We start from the raw sequence: 24295 nt of genomic DNA, 5'->3' as shown, positions 1-24295 counted from the left end.
AAGCCTACATTGAAGGGCTCCTTTTTACTCTATTAAATCAAATACATTCAAGCTATTATTTAAAGGATCTGTTTTTATTTATGTGTATGTGAGTACCGGTGGGGCTGTAGTTAGTTACTTTTATCTTTGTTAGTATTGCATTTCCATTTGAATCCTGGCTGACTTTTTTTTGTTGTTGTTGTTGATGTTTTTGTTCTCTTTCTCTTCTTCTTTATCTCCAAATGGAGGAAGTTAGTCAAAAGGTTTCCTTAAAATTCTTATTTGTTTGAGACAAGCTTTACTATACAGCTCATCCTAGCCTAGAACTCACTATCCTCCTGTGTTAGCCTCCTGAGTGCTAGGCTAATTGGTAGGTGTACATCACCATGCCTGGCTCTCTCTTATCTCTTAAGTGTCCTGCCCAGGCAATTTAATCTATCTCTATCATTTTAATTGTTAACTCTGATAAATACTTAAGGTTCTCAATTTAAATCTCTCTTCTAAGCTTCAAATCCACTCATCTAACTGCTTTCTTACTGTTTATATACCAATCACTTACAGGTACCTTGAACTAATGATTTTAATGAAACAGTATCTCTCACTTTCCTATCCCTTCAAATTTATTCCTTCCTAAGTCAAACCCTAACAATTATTCTTGAAAGCAATAATTTACTACTGTCCAGTTTGTTTTTAACTGTATTAAACAGATTCTATGTCATCCTGGGTAACTGACACACCTCCAACATAAAATCTATCAATAGGTCATAATTCTACTTCCAAAGCATTTCTTGACTCTATCCAATTGTCTCCAAATCCACTTTGACAGTTTATAATTATATATTTACAAGAGCCATTTTATTTTGTTTCATATCTGCCTCCCACATGCTACTAAAAGGCCTACAAGGGCAGGCACTGTGCCAGTTCCATTCACTGCAAGAGGCTAGGCTCTGGCACAAAGTTGATGCTCAGTAATTATTTATTTCTTGAATGAATGACTCCTTGTATAGAAATTGCTTAAGGGAAAGCACACAAATCCATGACAGATCTGCCTATCAGCTGGACAGTCAAACACTGAACTGGTGTTGTGACGATCCCCAATTTTTGCTTAAAAAGACTTCGTTGGCCAATTTTAAGTTTATGAAAGCCCTACTTTGTATAAAAGACTGCCCCCTCTTCCTCTGAACTTTTGACATAGGGACTAGGTTAAGTAACTAGGACTGCTCTCAGTTACTGAGATTCCAATACAGAAATAATGAATAAACTAACACTTTGCTTCTTTTAACCAAGCTCTTGTCAGTTCCTATTATGAAGCTTATATATTCAAAGAGAACAGAACATGTATACTTTTAGCTTAGGTATACACATAGGCATTTGCACATACATAAACACACAAGCTCTGAAGCCGTTCATTCTAAACCAAATTCCACTTGTTGAGTTCCAAGTATCTGCATAGAACAGGTTCCTTTGCCTCTAAAAATCTCCTAAAAGCCAAGTATGGTGATTCATACCTGCAATATCAGCACTCAGGAGGCTGAGGCAGGAGGACTCCACCAGTCTGAGGCCAGCCTGTGCTTACATAGTGAATTCCAGGACAGCCAGAATAGGACCTGTCTCAAGACCCACGCATACCAAAAAAGAAAACAAAACAACTCTCTAAAAATGTAAAAACTGGAATTCATACAACCTTGGGAAAAACACTGTTCCATTTCCTGCAGTGCTACAGACGGACCCGGGACTGTGTGCATGCCAGGCAAGTGCTCTACTCAGACAAATGTCCAGCTCTGATAAACTTCTTTAGAAATCCAAATAATAATTATTTCAGTAGTATGTTTCTTCCTCTTCCCTCCCCATCCTCATTTATAGCTCAGGCTGCCCCATAATTATGTAGCAGGCTGATCTCAAAGATCCCATGCCCAATGACCCACCCATATGTTCCAATTGTAGGCACCCATTACCATGCCTTGCTTCAATAATCACTTTCAAAATAGCCAGGAGTGGTGGTTCATAACTTTAATCACAAAGGCAGAGGCAGAGAGATCTCCATGACTAGCCTGTCTACATAGTGAGTTCCAGGCCAACCAGGACTACACAGGGATACTTTGCCTCAAATAACCCCACTGAAAGAATGAGTGGTGGTATGTCACCATTTCCTTCTGTTCCTGGAAGGATCCCATAGACCTGCACTGAGGGTTTCTCTCAATTCCTCTTTATACATTCATCCCCCTCCACTGATTGCTTCTGTAGACTTTATACCAAAAATATTTCATATCTCAAGAGTACAGGGAACTGTTCTGTCACTGACCTGCTGTTCTAACTTGAGAGGGGACTGCAATCTCAGGATCAATCCTACATTCCATAGAGCATAACAGATTCTAACTTGACAGGAAGCTATACTACAAGGTAACTGTGGGGCCCAAAGGGAAACAACCACCACCCAGCTAAGCAAGAGGATTTTTTTGCAGGTGGGCAGTGGTGGTGAACGCCTTTAATCCCAGCATTCAGAAGGCAGAGGCAGGGGGATCTCTGTGAGTTTGAGGCCAGTCTGGTCTACAAAGTAAGTGCCAGGACAACCTCCAGAGCCACAGAGAAACCCTGTCTCAAAAAAAACAAAAAAACTAAAATGTCTATTTACTAATGTGTTACTTTGGGCTCCAACATATGTAAGTAAAAAAATGAGTGAAAATTTTACACCAGAGAAAATTAAGATACATTTTCCCCTCTAAACTAAATAGAAAATCTAAAAACTACAAGCCCAGGGGCATAGAATTAACGAAAGGAAGGAGGAATTATGCCTTCATTAGTTACCAACAAATGAGAAGACCTGCAATTCTCACTTTACTCTCTAGGCCCTTCCTGCCAATGAAATGGGCAGCAATTACCTCATGTGAATTTAATTCATCAGTTGTAGCTGGAGGCACTTTCCCATGTAGCACTGGGCCAGGCACCTCTTTTATTCCAAATGCTGAAGAATCAAAGTCCTCCTGGATCCACATTCCAGAGGAGGAAGCATCTTCAAAAACAGGAGTTTCTTCGGTAGTGTACAGTGAATCAGTGTGGGTAGTTCCTCCCAGGAAGGCTTCACCAGGAGAGACCATTTCCTCCACAGCAGGCACTGCATTAGCTGGAGTGACAGACCATGCTGGGAGGGACATACTAACCACTTGGCTATCAGGCTTCTCTGGGGTAGGTTCTTCAAGATCTGGGGCAGCAGACTCCTCTGGTGTAGACTGTGAAGGAGGAGGAGTGCCAGACTCCTCCTCTGCAGTAGACACTATAACTGTGCTAGCATTGGGCTTCTCTGAGGTGGGCCCTGCCAGAGTTGTTATGGCAGGTTCCTCTGGAAGGAATACTGCAGCAGCTTGAGTGTCAGGCTCCTCTGAGGTAACATCCTCATGCCTGATGGGCACTGTAACAGTCTCCACTGGAGGCACTGCATTAGACGAGGCGGCAGCCTGCTCTGGGGCTGATAATGCAGTAGCTGTAACATCCTCCTCTGAGATGACCACTGAAGCAACTGGGATATCCTCCTCGGGGAAAGACACTATTGGAGCAGCTACAGCAGTTCCCTCTGAGGCAGAGGCTTTGGCAGCAGGCCCCTCCAGAGCAGGCACTGCTATAGCTGGAGTATCGTCTCCTGACACGGGCACTACAGCATCCAGGGCATCGTCTATGGTGGGTACTCCAGGAGTTGGGGCAGGCCCCTGTTGGCTGTGTATCCATTCCTCTAAGCCTGGTATGGTGTTACTGGCTTTGGTGATTTGCTCTTCTGGAAAGATGTTGAGGGTTAAATCTAAATCTCTCATTTCCACATCCCCTTCTTGTGATAATGCCATACTCAGCTCAGGTTTTCTATCATTCATGGTTTCTGCCCCAGCTCCAAGTCTCAGTTCTCCATCCAGCAGGTGCAGACTCAGAACCCCTGACTCTGGAGATCCATTCTCTAAAAGATTCACTTGATAATCCAGCTCTTTTGTTTCACCCTCCTTATCACAAACTTTCTCCATGGACAACTCACAAGGGTCTACATTTCCCAATGATGTCGGATTGTTATTTTCTGGACTAATTATAGTTCCCTTTCCACTTTCTAAATGAATCCCATCTGTTAATTCATTTGAATCAGATGATGACATCTCTACTTCAGGTCCTGAGGTAACATTTTGTTCATAATTAAAAGCAAAACTGAGAGGCATCTTTTCCATCTCTACCTCTACATTCCCCTTAGTGTGACTGCAGTCTACCTGGGACAAATTGCCATTTTCTTTGGCTAGCTCAGAAGCAGTAACGACTGGACGTTTTTCTTCACAAGAGGCTCTGGGATTAGAGCTCAGCAATCCTCCTATGTCCAGCTCTCCAAGTGGCTCCAGATCAGTCACAGACTTAAATTCCCCACCAATCTTGGGGCTAAAAGGCACTTTTTCACACTCCTTGCTAACAGTGGAAGTATCCCTCCTGCTATCAGGGTGAGTACTAAGTTGAACAGCTTTAGGCACCTGAGTAGAATCCAGGGCATTACAATATTCACCATCTAATCTAGTATCATGGTCCTTTATCCTTACACTTACAAGACCCACATGCTGTTCCTTTTCTAAGGCAGCTTCTGGAAAATGACTAATTAAAAGAGAATCTTCTGCATCTTGGGCTGGGGCCAACTCTTCAGAAGAGACTTGACTCAGCAGCTCAACTGAAGAAGTTACTCCTTCCTCACATAAACATTCCTTCTCAAGTTCAAGAAACATTTGCACAGAATCTGTGTCAGAGAGCTGCTCAGCTTCGGTGGGGCACTGGAACCCTGAGATCAGACCCTCTAGGCCCTGAGCAGATCTGTTTTGCATCTCACTGATAACATCTTCACCTGCAGGTGCACAGGTGCAGTCAGGGGGTGTCCCCTTGGGAACAGAAGCAGGTGGATCCCTAGTTGGCTGCAGATCATCAGAGCAGCAAGTCTGATGAAGAGCTAGGTGGTCAGAAGTCCCCAAGAGAGATAAGCAATCGGATCTATCCTGTACCACTGTTACTGTGTTTGCTTGTTCTCCTTCTTCAAAAATACCTGTCAAACTAGTCTTATTTGCAACTAGAAGACTCTCTCTTCTCTCCGACAATTTTTCTTCCTCCCATTCCTCCTCAGCCTCCATCATGATCCATCGCTCATCCTCCTCAAATTTTAACTCAGACTCTGTTTTTTCTCTTAGGCTAGGTGTTATAAGAGTATGTAATTCTGGATCCAACAGCTCTTCACTCAGGCAAGGAGAAAGAGGTGGTAGTTCCACAGTGCACTCAGTGTCCCCAAGGGGGTGCTGCTTCTCACTGAAGCCTCCCTTAGAAGTTTTCATGGCCCTAGGCCAGGTTGCACTTGAGAATCTGTGTTCCTGCGTTTCGTCTGAGTTACCACTTGCTGCTGCAGCTTCTGACTCTAGAGACTGGAATTCATGGGGAGAGCTCTCACTGTGCTGTTGGAATCTGAAGTCCTGGCAGTCTCGCAAGTTTTTTACATCTTGCACTTCTGGAATCTCTACAGATTTAGACATGTGTTCCAAAGTTACAGACTCAGATTGAGGTTCCCTGTGGTCAAAGTGACCAGAACTTTCTGTCAATGCAGAACTGGATTCCTTTTTCTCTTGCAAGGAAGGATTTGAAGCACCAGCTTCTGAGACTTCACTGAGAGAAGCCTCCATCCTCTCTGCAAATTCTGGGAAGTTGGGTGGCATGAAGGACTTCCACGATCTCCTGTTAATGTTATCTTTGCGTTCTGCATTTGGCCGACGTCTGGGTGGCACAGGTGCTGACTTTTGCACATCACTGCTTAGCTTCAATGCATCAAATATTATTCTCTCATCCAGCTTTTTGCCTTCTGGCACTCTAGATTCAAAAACATTAGATGATGCTCCTAATGTACCATTGCTGGATATGGTACTTCCTTCCATCTTCTCCATGGTGCTTTTTGAAGTCTGATTAAGTTTTGACCCCTGGTCAATCTGTTCATTTATCCTCATTGTATCATATATAGACCGCTGTGGAACATAGCAATCTTCTATATAGCCATCCTCCTCTTCCCCTTTTCCCAGGCAGGTGGGGTTCCGCCTTAAACAGTCTGGCCTGCTAAGTGGCTTACCCATACTTTTTCAATAAAGATGAACTATCAATCTTTCAAAAGTTTTTTTTTCCTCCCACAGGTTCTCCCAATACATTCTATACAAGTTGTAAGTCCTCTTACATGTTTATACTCCAAACCACCAACTGCATCTGCCTTCCAGAAAGATCTGGAAGTTCCAATTCGAAACCATTTTGGGAGAAACTCTTAAGATAAATAGATTTTCCTCACAGGCTAGAAGCCTCATAATTGCAGGCAGACAAACGATATTATTTAATCAACAAGCATAAAACAATTACTTGTATGGCTTCTGGTTTTACTTTTTACTTTTCTAAACAGCACTGCTTTTTCAAATTCAGTCAGCAAAAATCATTTGTTTTTGACAAGTCTTATTCGATATCTAGTTTCGCTCAATTCTCACCAAAGCTGAGTTGGAAGCAGAAAATTTATACCAATTATGTCCTTTAATAACAATGGCACACCCTCTCTAGCCTTCAAGTATGGTCCAAGCTCCTAAGAATTCCTTTCATTTTATCCTGTGTTCAGCCCTGAAGAGTCCAGCTGGTCTGAATTAGCCATTCGTCCTCTCTAGTTGGGGTGTTTGCATTTGAACAGGGCTGGTCAGCGGATATTCCTGCAACTTTAAACACAGGAAGTCCTTCATTCGGGGCCAGCTTGGGGCTTCCTGTCTCCAAAACATCATGGCATTGTTGTGGCTTCCAAGCCAACACTGTATCGTGGCCGCAAAACAAGGCGAGCGGAGGCCCTCGCTGGGCCTTTCAGAAGGCGGGCAGGCTGCGGTAGCGGCCAAGAGGGCTTTCTGAAGGACTCACTCAGCACCGCCCGCAAACCCGCGCCATGCCTCGTGCCCCGAGGGCCAGGGTCGCCTCACCGCAGCCTTGCAGGTGGCTCCCGGACGCGCTGGCCTCCGGTCTCGCACTCAGGAAGTTAGTTTGTCCCTCGGGCAGTAGAGTCCCATGTCCTGTGGGCGCCGCCTCCCAGGCCGCCGCAAGTCCCGGGCCCCCAGCCGCCTCTTCGTGGGCTGCATGACAAGCAGCCGTCTCTTTTCTCCACCACGCCGCCGCCGGCCCTGCGGCCGTCCTCCCCGCCCGCAGCTGTCACGGTCCCGGCATGCAAACTTCTGGCTGGGAACAAAAGGCTTCGCTCCGGCCACACGAGGGGGGCGAGCCCGCCTCTCTCACAGCGTGCGGCCCGCTCACCCGCCGCTGGCTGGAACTGCTCGGGTGGCGGGCGGCTCTCCTCCCCCTTCCAGCGCCGCCACTGCCACGGCCCCGCCCGGGCAGCCCCCTTGGAAGCCCGGGAACGGGCGGCGCGGACAGCCTGGGAGGAGGACGGGGGCGGGGCCAACAGGGAGCCCCGCCGGGAAGGGAGGGGAGGGGGCGGAGGCAAGGATTGGAGGCTGAGGCGCCGAGGGAGGGGCTTCTCGGGTTTGGGGCGAGGGACCCCAGAACATCCCTCACCCCCACCCCCGCAGCTCACTGCCTGCACACCCGCGGGCGTAGACGAGTGCCCGCCCGCGAGGGTGAGCAGAGAGGAGCAGTCCTGGTCACGCCGGGCAAATCCCCTGACAAAGGAAAGCCCCGCCCTCCTAGCGCTGCCCCCCCCGCACCCCCCCTGTTTCTTTCCAACCCGCGGGATCCGAGCCCAGCCCAAGGGCGAACCCAGAAGGGGCGCCCCCGCCTCCCCCACTGCCAGCCGGTTGTGTCTAGGGCCACTCGGGGCCCCATCTGCTGGTAGACACGCACGGGCTGGGGTGGGCGGTCTGCACTACCCTAGGCTCCAGCTCTGCTGCCAACGGTTGTTCCTGTATTTTTCCAATGTCACCTCTGGAGCGGACCAAAGAACAGTCAAGGCTTAAACACAGACTTTTCTTGGTATCCCATGGAATTAAGTTAGACTTAGGAACCAAGTTATTGGATAAACTCTAGGCAGTTTCCCGTCTCAAGTATGTTAGATCTTGGCCCATTTTGCCACATGGACTTGCCTACCCAGACTTAAGTGGTCTTAATGACCGGAAAATGGGGTTCGGGTTGAGGGACACTAGCAGGAACAGCTCATGCCCAACACCTGGACTGCTTTTTTATTGCTGTACACGTCCAAGGAAATCTGAGCCTCCTTGGGGCTAGATGAAAAGTATGAGTCCATATTTCAAATCTCAAAAAAAAAAAAGAAAATATTAAACGTATTACACAATTCTACAACACCGGTTTTTGGCTTTTAGAAAAACTACCCAGTGTCTATTAAATAAAGTACAAAGAGCAACCCAGAAGACTGCCTACCAGAGGCAGCTTGCATCTCTGTAAGGTGCAATACTTTAACTCCTTTGTGATGGCCCCTCTGATTTCATGAAGAAAAAAAAAAAAAGTCTACATTCCTGTTGGCCCCTGTGATCAATATAGATGATAAAACTTACAAAAAAGTTATTTCCACCCTTCACACAAACAGTAAATAAAACCTGTCACTGGTGTGTGGAGATCTAGCAGTGAAGCCTGGAGTTAAGCCTTAAACTTATTTGAGGAGCCAGCAACTTCCTTGGCAAAAATGAGGCACAGGCTGAAGCTGATGATCAGACTAGGCAAGTAAAAGACAACTTTGCCTGGAAAAATGTTTCACACTTCATTTCTTACTTCAAAAGAAGCTGATCAATTCTACCCACTCAAAGACAAGGACTCTTTCCATCTATAAGCCAAAGGAAGTGCTAGAATGTTCTAGATTGTATTGTTTTACTCAAGATACCATATTCCTTACATTTACAACTTTTAATAGAGCTGTCTAGAATTCTGTAACCTCCTGGTCCAATTGTGCAAGACACTATAACACTCTTCTACAAAGACAGAGTGAAAAGAATCAAGATACTTGAGCTAGAGCAAGTTTCGGGGGATATGAGCAACATTAAGAATCTGAGGAGCTGGGACGTGGGAGGAAGCAAATTTGTTCTGAATGTCTTCTTAAACTGGCACACCAAGATCCAAGGGCAGATTTGAAACCATCAGTTTTCTCACAGTTATTCAAAGAATAAGGTGTCTCCTAAAAGTGGTACTTTTCTGATCCCAAAGGAGTATGAGTAGAAATCTAAGCAGTCTTGTGCAATCTCGGGAAACATTCACAAATCCTAGTTTGTTCAGGATGAACCTTACAGTTCTTTGAACCCCCGGCACACTGTGACCCAAAGGACAGATCAGCTCACAGACCTGATTCTTCACAATTCACGGAATTCAGGTTTTAATTTTGTTCTAATTATTCAATATAACTAGAAAACCCCAAAGAGGACAGGATTAATTTCACTAGTAAGTCTTCCTAGCCAAATACATTCACCAAGTGTTCAGATATCATAACAGACTATGTAGCATGCCAGGGCCCCTTTGGTTAGAAGAATCTGAGGAATTCTGGCTCTGGACTTAAGGGTGGGTGGTTATCCTATTATAAAGAATGATCTCGATGTGGAATCATAGCCTCCACAGCCAGAAATTCCTTTCCTGTTTCCTCACCAAGTCAGGTGCCAATCAAATCAGTCTTTTCCTAATTAACCCCTCCCCACACCTATCTACCTTGTTTTACTCTCCTCATCAAAACTCAAATAAATGTAACAATGTAGCAACTGAGGGTCAGACTCAGATTACTTATCAGGTTTTTGTCATACTTTAATTAAACATTTAACATTTAAAATGTTAAAATACTACAGAGACTTCCTAAAAGTTTAAGCAGAGCCTCTAGAAAAGATTCCACAGGGCATGATGGCATGTGCCTTTAACTCCAGTCCTCCCATTCAGGAAGCAGATCTCTCAGAGTTTGAGGCCATCCTGATCTTCAGCGAAGACTCACACACACACACACACACACACACACACACACACACACACCACACACACACACACACACCACACCGCCCCACCAAACACACTAGACTCACCCAATCCAATTATCCACCCCATAAAAAAAAAAAAAAAAAAAAGCAACCACCAAGAGGCGGCCTACTTTTTGCTTCCTTTTATCATTGGTATCTGTTAGATAGAAGCAAGAAGATAAAACACAAGGAAGGCTTCTTTGCTTCTTTCCTTAATATCTTTTTTTTTTTTTTAATTCTGTTCATGAGTTTCTCTTTAGTTTTGGTAAGTGGAATTCCACCAGTAGCCATCTGACTGATATAAATACCTGATTCAGTTTTCACCCTCTCATTGCCCCTGATAGCTCTAACACAAAAAAGCATCTGTACATTTCACGTGCTCTGCTAAACTTTTGAGGGAGAAACAAACACAGGGAGCTCCAGAATACCTCTTCTGATGTTTTCCCTACCCTGAGATCACAAATGGATGTGTTTAAGCCACATTTCAAATTAGCTTCCCTGTTAGTTGATTACAGAGCTCAAAGAATTCCCTACACATTTTGCAATTCTTAAGAACAGAATTTGGTGTCAGATTTTCCTTCTGTGAACTTAGAAAAGAACAATGTTGACCCTTCTAGCTTCTTCCTGCTGTCTTCCTAATTAAAGTGAGCTGGGTGGAGTCCTCTCACACACTCATACCAGCTCCTCTCAAGGTTTGCATCTGACATTGTGTTTGCCTGCCCCAAACTGAACTGTCAGCTTACCAGGACAACCTAGAGACTGCCACATTTATTACAGCTCAGAGAATAAAATGCCTTTGCATCCACCTGACAGGGGCTCGCTCTCTATTTCTCAGAGGACTCACTGAGCAGAAGTGGATATAGGGGACTGGTTGGATTTTGGGAATTTTAAATCTACAAAATGTCTTTCATCTTAGCATATCTAGACTTATTGAGCATTATTCAGAAGCAAGAGGAAACTCCACAGTATTAAGTCTATACCCACTGGGCATCAGTAACTACCATGCTTTGTTTTTGTTATTATAAAGATAGCACACTCTGTGTGGCACAGAGATCAACAGGTGTGAAAAATATTTGAGTTCTTGTGTATTTCTGAATGGTTAAGAAAACTTTCCACACACTCTACAGGACTCCCATAACCCTTGAAAGCCCTTTGTTGCTTATAGAGTGTCCAAAAGGCAGTGTATTGTTTAGTCCTTGTTTAGATTGATGGTTAGTTACCAAGAAAGAGATGACAACAAAAAATGGGGAGGTTTTACAAGTTAGAAAGACCTGGCGGAAGGCAGGAGACAGGAAGACAAGAGCAATCAGAGAAGACTTCATGGAGGGAACATTTGTTCATTAGGATATTTATTTATAGGCATTAGGGTATTTATTATTTATTTATTGGCAGGGTCTCATGTAGTCCAGGCTTGTTTATGTAGCCAAGAATGACCTTCAATTTCTGACTCTCTTGCCTTTACTTCTAAACGTATACCACTTTCCCTGATTTATGTGGTGACAGGGATGGAGCCCAGAGCCTTGCGAATGCTAGACAAACATTGTAACAACTAAACTACACCCCTAGCTCACAAAATTGGGATTCAGATACACAGAAATGGTAAAAAACAAGTATTTCAAGTGAAGAGTTATAGACAGGACAATAGTATCTGTTTTTTGTTTTTCAAGAGACAGGGTTTCTCTGTGTAGCTCTGGCTGTCTTAGAACTAGCTCTGGCTGGGCGTTGGTGGCACATGCCTTTAATCCCAGCACTCAGGAGGCAGAGGCAGGCCTGGTCTATAGATCAGGACAACCTCCAAAGCCATACAGAGAAACCCTGTCTCGAAAAACCTGAGGGAGGAAAACAAAACAAAAAACTAGCTTTGCAAAAACCAGGACAACTAAGGCTGTTACATAGAGAAACCCTGTCTTGGAGAACCAAACCAAACCAAAAGAACTAGCTCTGTATATCAGGCTGGCCTTGAACTCACAGAGATCTGCCTGCCTCTTTCACTTGAGCGCTGGGATTAAAGGCATGTGCCACCACATCCTGGGCCATTTTCTTCTTAAGACAGGTGTTACAGGTTTGCCATGTAATCCTAGGCTGCTTCTATCTGTTGACAATCTTTCTGCCTCATCTTCAAGTGGGATTATAGTACGCCCCACCATGCCCAGCAAAAATAAAGTTCCCAAAGAAGCAAATTTTAATTCAGCATGGCTTAAGTAGAGGTTGTGTGGAAGGAAAAGAATGTCAGAATGGAAAGACACCTGTGCCAAGGACATATATGGTTTATTCAGAAAAGCATTACCACAAGATTTAGCTAACTGTAAATCAGGTGGGGTAGCTCATGGCTGAGACAGGAGTAATATAATTTTAGGCTAGGATGGGCTACAGAATAAGACCTTGTTTCAAGAAAGAAAAGAAAATACTTAATAGAAACATGTGTGGGACACAGTACTCATTCGGCTGGCATCTGTCTCTTTTTGCCTCACTTGAGAATTTAAATCCTCAACTTTTGAACCTTGAGGTGGTAAATATACTTGTCTTAAAAAAAGAAAGGAAGAAAGAAAAAGAAAGAAAGAAAGAAAGAAAGAAAGAAAGAAAGCTACTCCAAATGAAGTAAGAGACTGTGAAAAGAATGAAGAGCTAGATTTGGACTCGATAACTCAGTAGAAAGTAGAGGTTAGACAGAAAATAAAGATAATGCTATACTATTTCTCTGGTGTTACCAAGGGCATGGTAGAACTTACAAAACAGTATGGGGAAGAAGGTATTTGATTCATTTTGTTTAGAGTATTCAAAGACAACTCATGTGGAGCTGGTCTAGAATGGCTCCTCATACAGGAGATTCCACTTTGAGGTAGAGTTAGAGATTTAGAAGCCTTTCACCATGGAACAGTGTGGGGCTGGCTTTCTCAGCATGGCCGAATATAAAGAGGGAAGAAGAAGGTTTATGACAGAACTCCATAAGTCACATATTTAGGAGGTAGGAAGACAAATGCAAAAGAAAGCAGATGACTCAGAAACGATTGGGAAAGAACGATAAGAATGTAAGTAGATGCCAGGCATGGTAGCATACACCTGTAATCTCAGAACTCATGAAGGTGAGGTAAGACCTCCAAGAGTTTGAGGCCAGCCTCAAGCCGAAGTTTCTCATGTTTGTGTGGATATGTGCATGCACACATACACCTGGAGGCCAGAGGACAATGTCTTCCTCCATATAATTCTATATTATTTTTTGAGACACGGCCTCTCTAAAACTGGAGTTCATCCACTATGGTAGACTGGCAGGTCAATGAGCTCTAGGGCTCCAAGTACTCTTTACTCCCATCTCATCTCTGGGCTTACAGATGCATGCCACTATGTCTGACTTCTTTTACGTGGGTTTTGGGGATCTAAACTCAGGTTCTTATTCTTGTATGGCAGGTTCTTTTAGTGACTAAGCCATCTCTGTAGTCCCTAAAACCAAGTATTTAGGAAAGAGGACAATGAATTAGACAATGTCATCAGATTAGTCAAATAGGAAGTCAATGCATATTTCTAGGGAAATAGTCTCAGGAGTGATGGGTGCTGAGTCAGACAGCAGAGGTTAAGGATAATGGGTATGTGAAAGGAAGCATTTACCATCCCTCAAGATTTTCTTCTTTTGGTTCCCAAAGCACAGTGTTACAATGCCTCTTTTCTAGGCAGTCCTTTGTCTCCTCCTCCTGTACTATTGAAGTTATATTATTTTCTTTTCTTTTTTTAAAATTTATTTCATGTCCATTGGTGTTTTGTCTGCACATATGTTTGTGTAAGGGTGTCAGGTCCCCTGGAACGGGAGTTACAGACAGTTGTGAGCTACCATATAGGTGCTGGGAACTGAACCTGGGTCCTCTGGAAGAGCAGTCAGTGCTCTTAACCACTGAGCAATCTCTCCAGCCCTGAAGTTATATTCTTAAAAAAAAATTATTTTATGTGTATGATGGTCTTGTTGTATATGTGCATGCCTGGGGTCTGTGGAAATCAAAAGAAGGCATCAGATCACCTAGAACTGATCATGAACATGAGCTACTATATGGGTGCTGGGAACAGAACCAGGGTCTTCTGAAAGACCAAGAAATGAGTGCTCAGCTATCTCTCTACCTCCCCTTGAGGTTGTATTAATTTTCTTTTCTTTTTAAACAATGCTGAGGATTGAAACAGGACCTTCACAAAACTAGGCTCATGTCCCACATCCCTGGCTCAAAGCTGTATTTTTGTTTGTTTGTTTGTTTGGTTTTATCGAGACAGGGTTTCTCTGTGTAGCTTTGGAGCCTATCCTGGCACTCGCTCTGGAGACCAGGCTGGCCTCGAACTCACAGAGATCCGCTTGCCTCTGCCTCCCGAGTGCTGGGATTAAAGGCGTGTGCCACCAACGCCCAGCCAAAGCTGTATTTTTTATTCTTTTGATTTTTTCAATAAATACTTCTCGGGACCTATTATGTATTCTAGAGTATGCTAGGAACTGAGGTATCTTAATGAGACATGGTCAGGTCAGGCATTTCCATCCTAGTAGCTGAGACAGAAGCTCATTTCAATTGTATACAGACTCTGAAAGAAAAGCAAACAATGCAATGAAAACACAAGTTGGGGGGCCTTGACTTGGAAGTTCAAGGGAAGCTTTGCTGAGAACATCATGATATAGGCTTTCCCTGGGACTAAATAGTCTTTTTTAATTTCAAGGTGGCACAACTATCACAAAGTTGCTTTTCTGGGTCAAATCACTAAACAATCTTATTGCAGGTGTCCCCTCTCAAATATAAGAAAATAAGATAGAACTAGTAATACAGGCATTTTTGCAAAACATTTATTTATTTATTTATTTATTTATTTATTTATTATTTTTGGTTTTTCAAGACAGGGTTTCTCTGTGTAGCTTTGGAGCCTATCCTGGCACTCACTCTGAATACTAGGCTGGCCTTGAACTCACAGAGATCCGCCTGTCTCTGCCTCCCGAGTGCTGGGATTAAAGGCGTGTGCCACCAGTGCCCGGCAACATTTAATTTTTTTGTGTGTAGATCATACTTAGGGCCTTGTGCATGCTAGGCAAGTATGACACTGATGAGGTATCTCCAGCCCCTACTCAAGTATTTTCTTTGATTACAAATGAACAAATAAACAACTTAGGTTTGAGGTTAAAGAACTAGACCAAAGGGCTGGTCAGAAGAATCACTGGATAAAGGTGCTCGTCACCAAGCCTGATGACTTCAGCACAATGGTGGAAGGAAAGAACCTCCACAGTGCCTACCTGCCCCTCCATTCCCTCAACATTCTTCCCTCTACTCCCTCTCTCTGTAGAAACAAAGAAAAAAGTAAGTAAAAAAATAGCTTACTTTTGGGGGATTAATTGTAAAATTACATATCCTGAATGGTCAATTGAATGATTCCATGAAGTCAAGTAGAATAAACCTTCAGTTGCCTGAAATCCTCATAGTCTTCCTTTGGATCATATAAACACACATATTAGACCATATGTTAGAAACTTGTATTTATTGAAATCATAAATAAAGACTTGTAAAACATCTCAGTCTGGTTGACACTGTAAAGAGATGAATCCTATCTTTTAAAAAGCCAATTGTCTCTGAAACAAAGCCGATGTTTTTTCCTTTTATGCTTTGATGTTTTAATTAAAGACTGATTAATATTAAGACGTGTCTCTCTTAAAGATGCTGACTTAGTAGTTGCCACTATATGGCAATGGAAAAAGATAATATGGAGTATGATGAAAGCTAAAGTTAATTAGGCCAAGGACTCTAAGATCATTAAAGCTGGTCTGATGAGCAACTAAGTGGCTAGGAAAGACACTGAGCTGGTAATGTGTTTTGGTTAATGATATGAAAATATTGACTTATAGAACACAAAAGCTAAAGTCAAAATGGCCTTAGAAAGGCATGTGTCATCACTGCCCAGTGAACTCAAAGGACTAACTTTCTTTTCTTTTTTGGGGGAGTAGGGGTGAGGGTTTCTCTGTGGCTTTGGAGGCTGTCCTGGAACTAGCTCTTATAGACCACGCTTGGCCTTGAATTTACAGAGATCCGACTGCCTCTGCCTCCCAAGTGCCAAAGTAATTTTCTTCAAGGTCACTCAGGTTGTAAATGATATCAGCTAGGATTTAAAGTTGCATATTTCTGACATGAACTTGGATTCTACTCCCTTACAATCCCATTATACAGGGCTAAATAAACTATGAAGAGTTTCATTAATTGGCAATTAATTATACAAACGATAGTGACTGTAAGGTGATCAGTAACTACACAAGGCTCTTTCAGAATTTGGCTTTCTTGAAGTGTGGAACAACAATTTTTTTCTTTTTGCTATTTTGCTAATACTGAAGTGAGATCATGTGTCCTTAACATATGCTAACCAGCAGAGAAGAAAGGAAGCCTGGGAGAAGATGGAAGGTTAAGGAAGCCAGACTAAGATATACCTCAAGTCTTACAGAGTAAATAATGTTTTGGTTGTGTGTGTGTTTTGAGACATAGGCTGGCCAAAACCTCACAATTCTCCAGGGTTTACAGGTGTGTGCCACCATGTCCAGATGCCATTTTGAATCCTAGAGCTCATATGGCTTATGAGAAATAAAGAACATCCACCAAATCCGTTATTCAGTTGTCTTTAAGTGAAAGGTACAAAAATAGATTTGCTGAAAAAGGGGATGGGAAAATAATATAATCACAAAGTACCCAGATTTGGTAGTATTTAGTAAGGAACAAATTAGTTAAATAAAGTGAGTTAAATTATTTAAATGATCAGGAGGGGTTAGAAATGCTTTGTAATAAGATGGGGACTGTGCCTCCAAATGAAGAGCAGAAATACAATAGTTCAAATATATTAGGTATGACTAGGGTAAATAACTGGAGTGCAGGCCTAATTATATCAGAAACAGGGCTGGAAAAACAGTGGTGATCACGTACTTAGTCGAAAGACTGAAGAAAAAGACTGGGACCAAAAAGCAGATCAGTTCCTAAGGTTGCCACCATTAAGTTCATCAGGTCAATGGCTCATGCATTGATTTGGGAGAATAAGCACTGCCAAAACAAAGGTGAAGACAGAAGCTCAGGAAATCCACCTTGGAAACCCATGTTTAGAAGCCTACAGAATAATTTGTCTCCCTTTTCCATGGGAACCATGTGGGTACACACGGACTGTCCAACTGCACCAGCTCTCTTTCTTCCTAACAGGGAATCCTTTGTTCCAACTAGCGTCTGATAAAATGACACTGAGATCAGCACTCCCATCTGGTGCAGGGGCTGATGCCATTCCACAACACACCCTACAGGAAGTAGCTTGAGATACACAGCTGATTGATGTCCACAGCAGGAACTTTGTGGTAGGGTGGGGCGGGGACTGGTAAAGCACTGAGAATTCTTTAGCCACTGAGTCAATTAAGTTCACAAAGATGCTGACTGTAGAAGTTATCCCAGGAAGCAACCCTATTTCTTAACTAATTTTTTAAAAGGTCAAGAGAGCCATAGAAGATTCTCTATCTTTTATCTTTCTAAAAGTGGACTGAGGAACTTTTTTATTGTGGGAGACTACCCTGTGTATTTTAGCATATCCAATAGCAATCACGAGACACCATTAGCAGCCTCCCTATTAACAACAGCACTCAGGAGACAGAGATGGGTATATGTCTGTCCTTAGCTTAAATTGTGTGTGTGTGTGAGAGAGAGAGAGAGAGAAAGAGAGAGAGAGAGAGAGAGAGAGAGAGAGAGAGAGAGAGAGAGAGAGAGATGGGGTTGAGGAGGAGAGGGAGAGAAAGAAAACTGTCTCTTGGGCACTGCTAATGTCTCCCAAAGATATTTTTTATAGATTATATGCATATGTCTGTGTGTTCTTCGTGGGTTTGTACACGTGAGTACAAAATCTCAGAAGCCAGAGGATCCCCTGGACCTGGTGGAATTGGTTACAGGTGGCTGTGGGCAGTGTGGGTGCTGGGAACTGAACTTGTCCTCTGAAGAACTCAAAGTGCTTAACTACTGACCATCTCCTCCAGCTCCATACTTAAGTAAGTTTGTTTTTAACTCTTAAACTTTGGTCCTCCCCGCCAGGTTTCTCTGTGTAGCCCTGGATGTCCTCAAACTCACAGAGATCTACCTGCCTCTGCCTCCTGAGTGCTGGGATCAAAGATGTATGCCATTACCACCCACTGAGTCTGCAAGCTGAGATTTTAAATGTCATTTACAGAAGGATTATGAGGACTTATTTAGACTCTCTTGTTGCACTTATACTATTACTACAGTGGTTCTCTTTTTTTGCCTGTTCCCTCTGTTAACTACAGACTAAGACCCCACTATCCTCCAAAGTACTGGAACAGGGCAAGTTAAGGATGGACTGAAAAGCCCCTGAACTTCAAGAAGGACTGTTCTTATGTTCAGTACTGGTGGCAGGAAAACCTTGTGAAGGCCTCGGGAGTGTGTTCCACTAATCTTGTACAGCTAAAATAAGAGCCTCATTTGAAAACAACTGATTGTGTCAATGCCTTACAGAAGGTAAGAGGAAAACACATTCTTCTCATAGCTAGGTTTTTCCAATTAGGACAGCTGGGACTTGAGAAATATCCATTTGGCAGGAGGAAGTCCTTTTGGGCAGCGATGCCTTTGGGCAGTGACCTGACTGGATTGCCAGTGGAACTAACTTTTTTGTTGGCAAAGTAGACAACTGTACCAACTGTCAGGTCAGAGATATTCTATGTCCCTCAAAGGTTTGTGCACTAGTCATCTAGCTTCAAAGTGCCCATGTCTTCCTATGTTGTCCAAGCTGACCTCGAACTCCTGGCCTTGAGGAACTCACCTGTCTCAGCCTCATCAGCAGCCAAGACTACAGCCACACACCACTGAATCTGGCTTCATTTTTTTTTTTTTTAAAGGCAAGCTAAGGCTGAGACCACTATTGCTATTCCTAGACGTAGCAATAAACTGTGCAGTTCTGCAAGTCTGTGAAAGGGTTCGACATACCGCAAAAAGTTCTTTTGCCTCCTTCCCATTCAGTTGGTAGTGGAGGTGGAGAGGGTTATTACAGTGCATTGGAATTCTGGGGGTGAGGGGTGGAGGGTGGTCACATAAGGCTATAAATACCAGCAGCCAAACTTTGGGTTGGCTCCAGAGAACAACTGACATACTATAATCTCCTCTTAAAGGGACAGGACAAAAGCCGGGCGTTGGTGGCGCACGCCTTTATTTCCAGCACTTGGGAGGCAGAGGCAGGCGGATCTCTCTGAGTTCAAGGCCAGCCTAGAGCGAGTTCCAGAACAGCCTCCAAAGTCACAGAGAAACCCTGTCTCGAAAACAAACAAACAAACAAACAAAAGGCACAGGACAAGGAAGCACCCTGGATCATTTCCACCAAGGAAGCTCCTCTTTGGAAATGCCTCATTAGCTAAACACCTGCACCAACAACTGCATATAAATCTCACACGCCAAGGAAAGTGTCTGGGAGATTTTCAGCCAGGCATAGATTATCACCAGAAAAACAAAGGCTCCAGAGCTGGTCTGAAGGCAGGCTGACCTAGAGGCAGTGTTGCTAACACACAGTCATAATCAGATTACCAGGAGGTTGCCTGCAATACAAATATTTAAGTTAATCAGCTAGTACCCAATCCAACTGAGGCAATGTTCTCCCAGAGCAGACGTTCTAAAGATGGCAGCTCTGCCTTCCAGGAGGCCTCTGGGAATATCAGGTTCTTACAAGTGGGAAGTTACTACTGCTAGTACATACATGTAGAGATGCTGCTCAGCACTCTCCAATGAGCAAGACAGCTCCCCACAACAAAAAACAATCCAGTTTAAAATGTGTACAAGCTGAAGGTGAGGACCGCTCACTTTCAGGTATTTTCTTCCTTGGACCCCAGTTACCATTGGAGTAGCACTGCAGTATGCTTGTTTGGAGAAGAAATAAAGAAAAACAAAACCAAACAAAAAACTCAAAACAGGCGAAGGTTCAGTTAGCACTAAGTAAGGGAGAAGGTGGTGACAGGCCAAAGTCTGCCTGTGATTGGCAGCTTTGAAGGGTGTGTCCAACCCCCTCAGGTGATAGACAGGTTTTCCCTGGTTTCATTTCCCTTTTCCCCCAAGGCAGGTAGATAATGCTGACCTCATTTGCTTTATCGGCTAGTGACTCATTCTCAGGCAGGTGTACTAACTAGCAAACCTTGGACAGGCTGATAATACCTTTGTTCTATGGAGAAAAGAATGGACAAATATCTACAAACTGGCAATCTTTCAGCACCATACTGGGCTCCATCATCCAAGGGTTTTCATTTGTGCACATATGAGGCTGTCTAACCTTGTTTACCACAAGGGGAAAAAGTCAAAGGACTGCGACTGAAGAGCTTCTTGCTTTGGTTTGCTAGAAGGCTATCCAACTTTGTCAGACAGAAGCTGCAAGTATCATTCAACTCTGCTCAGCTTGAGTTAGGATAGTGGTTTTCAACCTGTGGGTCTTGACCCATTTGTGGGTCACAAATCAGATATTTACATTATAGCTACAAAGTAGCAATGAAATAAATTTATGGTTGGGAGGGTGGTCACCACAACATACAGAACTATATTAAAAAGTTGTAGCATTAGGGAGGTTGCGAACCACTGAGTTAGGAGAGAACAGTGCTAGCAAGCCTGCTGCTGTACCTATATCCTGCTGGCCAGCCTCAAAAAATGAGAAAGGGAAAGTCTGGGGGTTGGTGATAAAGTTCAATAGGTGGACTACTTGCCCAGCATACACAAAGCCCTGGTCCCATGCCTCGCATCCTGTAAAACTGGGTGTGGAGCCTGTAATTTCAGCAGGTGAAGTAAATAAGGGGGATGAGAAGTTCAAGGCTAGCCTGAGTTACAAGACACCCTATCTCAAAACCAAAACAAAAAGACTGATGATTGGCTTGGATGATATTAAGTGACATAGGTGATATTAGTAATTGTGATATTAAGTAATTGTGGGAAACTTAACAGACCCTAAGGAGATTCTTAAGTCTATAGTTTATCCTAATCACAGGCATGAAACCCAAACGACACACACGCAGTTCTCCAGATGCTCTTCATCAGTGTGATGAGGAACAGGGGTATAAGGAGAGGTGAAGTTAGGACTCAGCATGATGTCAATTCTTAACAAATCTATAGATGGTTTCTAATTGAGGAAAGCCTCTTGTTAACCACCAGATTCAATAGTTTTTTGTTTGTTTGTTTTTTCTCACTACCCTTCCCAGGAAGGCCACACTAGGGGAATTCTTTGGCTTAAGTTTCAGTGTTATAAACAAAGGTCCCTCCTTTCTTATTAATCTCCTGTTAGGCATACACAATTCCTTTTCCTCAATAATCAGAAACAGGATTTCCTGAAGAGATCAGCTAACAGCTTCTCCTCACAATTTTCTGAAAACATGCTCTAGTTATGGTTTCTGGAAAGGCCTCTTCCTTTCTATTTCCCACAGAATGGGAGAAGTGGGTATGTGACCATGTCAATGCAAATGGCTGAGACTTTCCTTGCTTAGGGTAGAAAGGACTCTGCTGGTGTCTGAGGATACCCACCAGCCAACCAGACTCTATAAGTCACCACAGGCAATCAAAGGAAAACCTTTCCTAGGAATAGTAACTTCTAGCTTTTCCCCATCATGGAAAGCATTTCCCAAAGACTAACTGTAACCTCTGGGTTTATCAGCACTGCTGTCCGTCCAAAGGAAGCCTGAGGCTCTCCATAGACTGGACTATCAGGCTATCCCCAGGGGAGTTAGCCAGGTCAAAGTTGGCCTATGTTTCTGCCTCAAGGGTTCTTGTCTTCTCTCAGTCTATGCTAAAGGGTGATCCTATTAAAAAGAAAACTTTAAACTAAAATTCCTTTTAATATCTATCTTCACCTGATTTTTTTTCTTATTGAGGACAATTTGCATCTGAAAGCTGAGTCAACCTTTATGACTCTGATCTGCTGCTGGAGCAAGGGAAGATTAGTTAACTGCTGAACTACAACACATTAATCCAGAAACTCAACAGTTACTCCCATCATGAAAATGATTCAATCCTTAGAATAGGTCCAAAAGGCAAATTCTAGAGGGCTGGGAAACTGACGGACAGTTTCCCTCTCTCATTGTTTTCATTTCCCAAGAGCTCAGCCAAGAGAGTACTCCTCCCTCCTGACCAAAGTCCTCTGCTGGGAGGAGGCAAAAAACACTTCCCTATTAGGAATGTTAGTGAACAGGATTCTGAGTTGACCTCCAGCCTGGGGTGGTGGGGAGCGGGTACTGACCATTTTATAGTAAGTACCTATAGACTTCAATAAAACATTTCAGCACCCTCCTCCCTTCACATTTGGCTTGCCTTGTCAACACCTCCACCCTGTAGATAAACACCCTGCCAGTACCCAGCCAACTGATTGATTCCAGCATTTATAACCATAATATTCAGTGGTAGGAAGGTAATTCTTAGAAAACAAAGAAGCTAGCTAAGCAGCTACTGAACTCTAAGGGAACTAACATGCTATATACACAAAAGCAGGAATGAGCAGTGAATCTTTCAGCTTCATCAAAATCCAGAACATTTCTCAATACCAGTGGTTCTCAAACTGTGGGTCATGACACTTTCACAGAGGTCGCATATAAGATATTCTAAATAGTAGATTATTTACATCATGATTCATAACAGTAAAATTTACAGTTTTGCTGTTGTTGTTTTTGGTTTTTCGAGACATGGTTTCTCTGTGGCTTTGGAGGCTGTCCTGGAACTAGCTCTTGTAGACCAGGCTGGTCTTGAACTCACCTGCCTCTGCTTCCCGAGTGCTAGGATTAAAGGCATGGACCATCAATGCGTGTCCAAAATTTACAGTTATGAAGTAGCAACAAAAATAACTTTATGGGTGGGGGTTACCACAACATGAGGAACTGTATTAAGAGGTTGCAGCATAGCTGGATGATTGATATATATCCCAGACTGGCCTGAACTCATGATCTCCCAACCACAGGCTTGCCATGTGTTGTAATTACAGTCATGTCCAGTCATGCCTGGCCAACGATTCTCATAGGCTTGTTTACTTCATTTTCTAGCTCACTGCCGGTTAGATGGCTACAGGCAGACCCAGCAACGGCTGCAAAAGTGACAGCAGTAGTACACATGGTGTCCCTTCAGGGGATGGCTTCAGAACCCCCATGCTTGCCCAAGTTCACACATTTTCAAGACCATTTTAAAAAGTGACATGGTATTTGTGTCTTCTCATCTACTTAAATCATACCTAATGCAATATACTTGTTATGCTATATTGTTTTAAAATTTATTTTATTTTTCATTGTTATACTGATATTTTCTACTCTTTGGGTTTTTTCGAAAATATTTTCAATCTGCAGTTAGTTGAACCCATCTATACAGAAAGTACAATGTAATACTTAAATCGTGGTAGAGGGGGAAATTATTTCACTATATATCTATACAGACAGCCAATCCAAAATTTTCTCCTCACTATATATCTATATAGATAGCCAATCCAAAATTACCTCCTCACTGTATATCTATATAGATAGCCAATCCAAAATTATCTCACTATATATTTATATAGACAGCCAATCTGGCCAGTATAACATGGAGAAACCCCAAACAAGCACTTTGTAGGCACTCAGACTATAGTGACTCAGGAAAATTTACTACCTAGTAGCCCCAAGTATTTTCTGAGTCCTTGAAAATATCACCATAAGAGAACAATATCTTCTAATGTCAACCTGCCCTCTTTAGAAAAAATAATACCATGCTGAAAAAATGGGGCAAGCTGGGGTCAAAGCTCAGAATACTTGCCCAGCAAGTTGGAGCCCAATACTTAAATACACATAAAAATTTGCCACATTGCCAATGAAACAGTATTTTCTCTACCAAGAAACTACTCAAATATGATGATCTTTTTTTTAAACCTACCTTACACAGTCTTATATTTCTTTTTTTTTAAAGATTTTATTTATTTTTTTTGTTTGTTTATTACGTATACAGTTATCTGCATGCATGCATACCAGAAGAGGACACCAGATCCCATTACAGATGGTTGTGAGCCACCATGTGGTTGCTGGGAATTGAACTCAGGTCCTCTGGAAGAGCAGTCAGGTCAGTGCTCTTAACCTCTGAGCCACCTCTCCAGCCCCCATGATAATCTTTTATAGCTACAAATTACACTATCTCCAAATGTGGCTTCTGCCTAAGTCACACTAGGATCTGGTCTATAACGCTATAATCTCCCAGGGTCAATGTGCCTCTGTTTTGGTGCCAGTAGTCCCTTCCTCCTTTTTGAGATGAGGTCTTGCTATAAAGACTGTACTAGAACTTGTGATGCTGTCTCGGCTGCCTAACACCTGAGATTATAGGCATGTTCTACCATGTCCTCACTTTATATTCTGATGGCAGCAGTGT

At 43.1% G+C, this 24295-nt stretch overlaps 1 protein-coding gene across 11 annotated transcripts in view; it reads right to left on the bottom strand.

Moving 5' to 3' along the window:
- Positions 1-24295, bottom strand: part of Macf1 (microtubule actin crosslinking factor 1) — a 329681-nt gene that overhangs the window by 51983 nt on the left and 253403 nt on the right. Inside the window, exon 1 of one of the 11 annotated variants that reach the window (XM_035439643.1) lies at positions 2859-7402. The exons of the other annotated variants lie outside the window; for them this stretch is intronic. Coding sequence (XP_035295534.1) covers positions 2859-6092 — 3234 coding nt within the window. The 5' untranslated portion in view covers positions 6093-7402. Of the gene's footprint in view, positions 1-2858; positions 7403-24295 lie in introns of those variants that run through there. 11 annotated transcript variants of the gene reach the window in all.

This window comes from Cricetulus griseus, chromosome 2 (genome assembly GCF_003668045.3).
Source record: "Cricetulus griseus strain 17A/GY chromosome 2, alternate assembly CriGri-PICRH-1.0, whole genome shotgun sequence".
Lineage (NCBI taxonomy): Eukaryota > Metazoa > Chordata > Mammalia > Rodentia > Cricetidae > Cricetulus > Cricetulus griseus.
The sequence above is the reverse complement of the archived record's forward strand: the minus strand, read 5'-3'. Positions and strand labels throughout refer to the sequence as shown.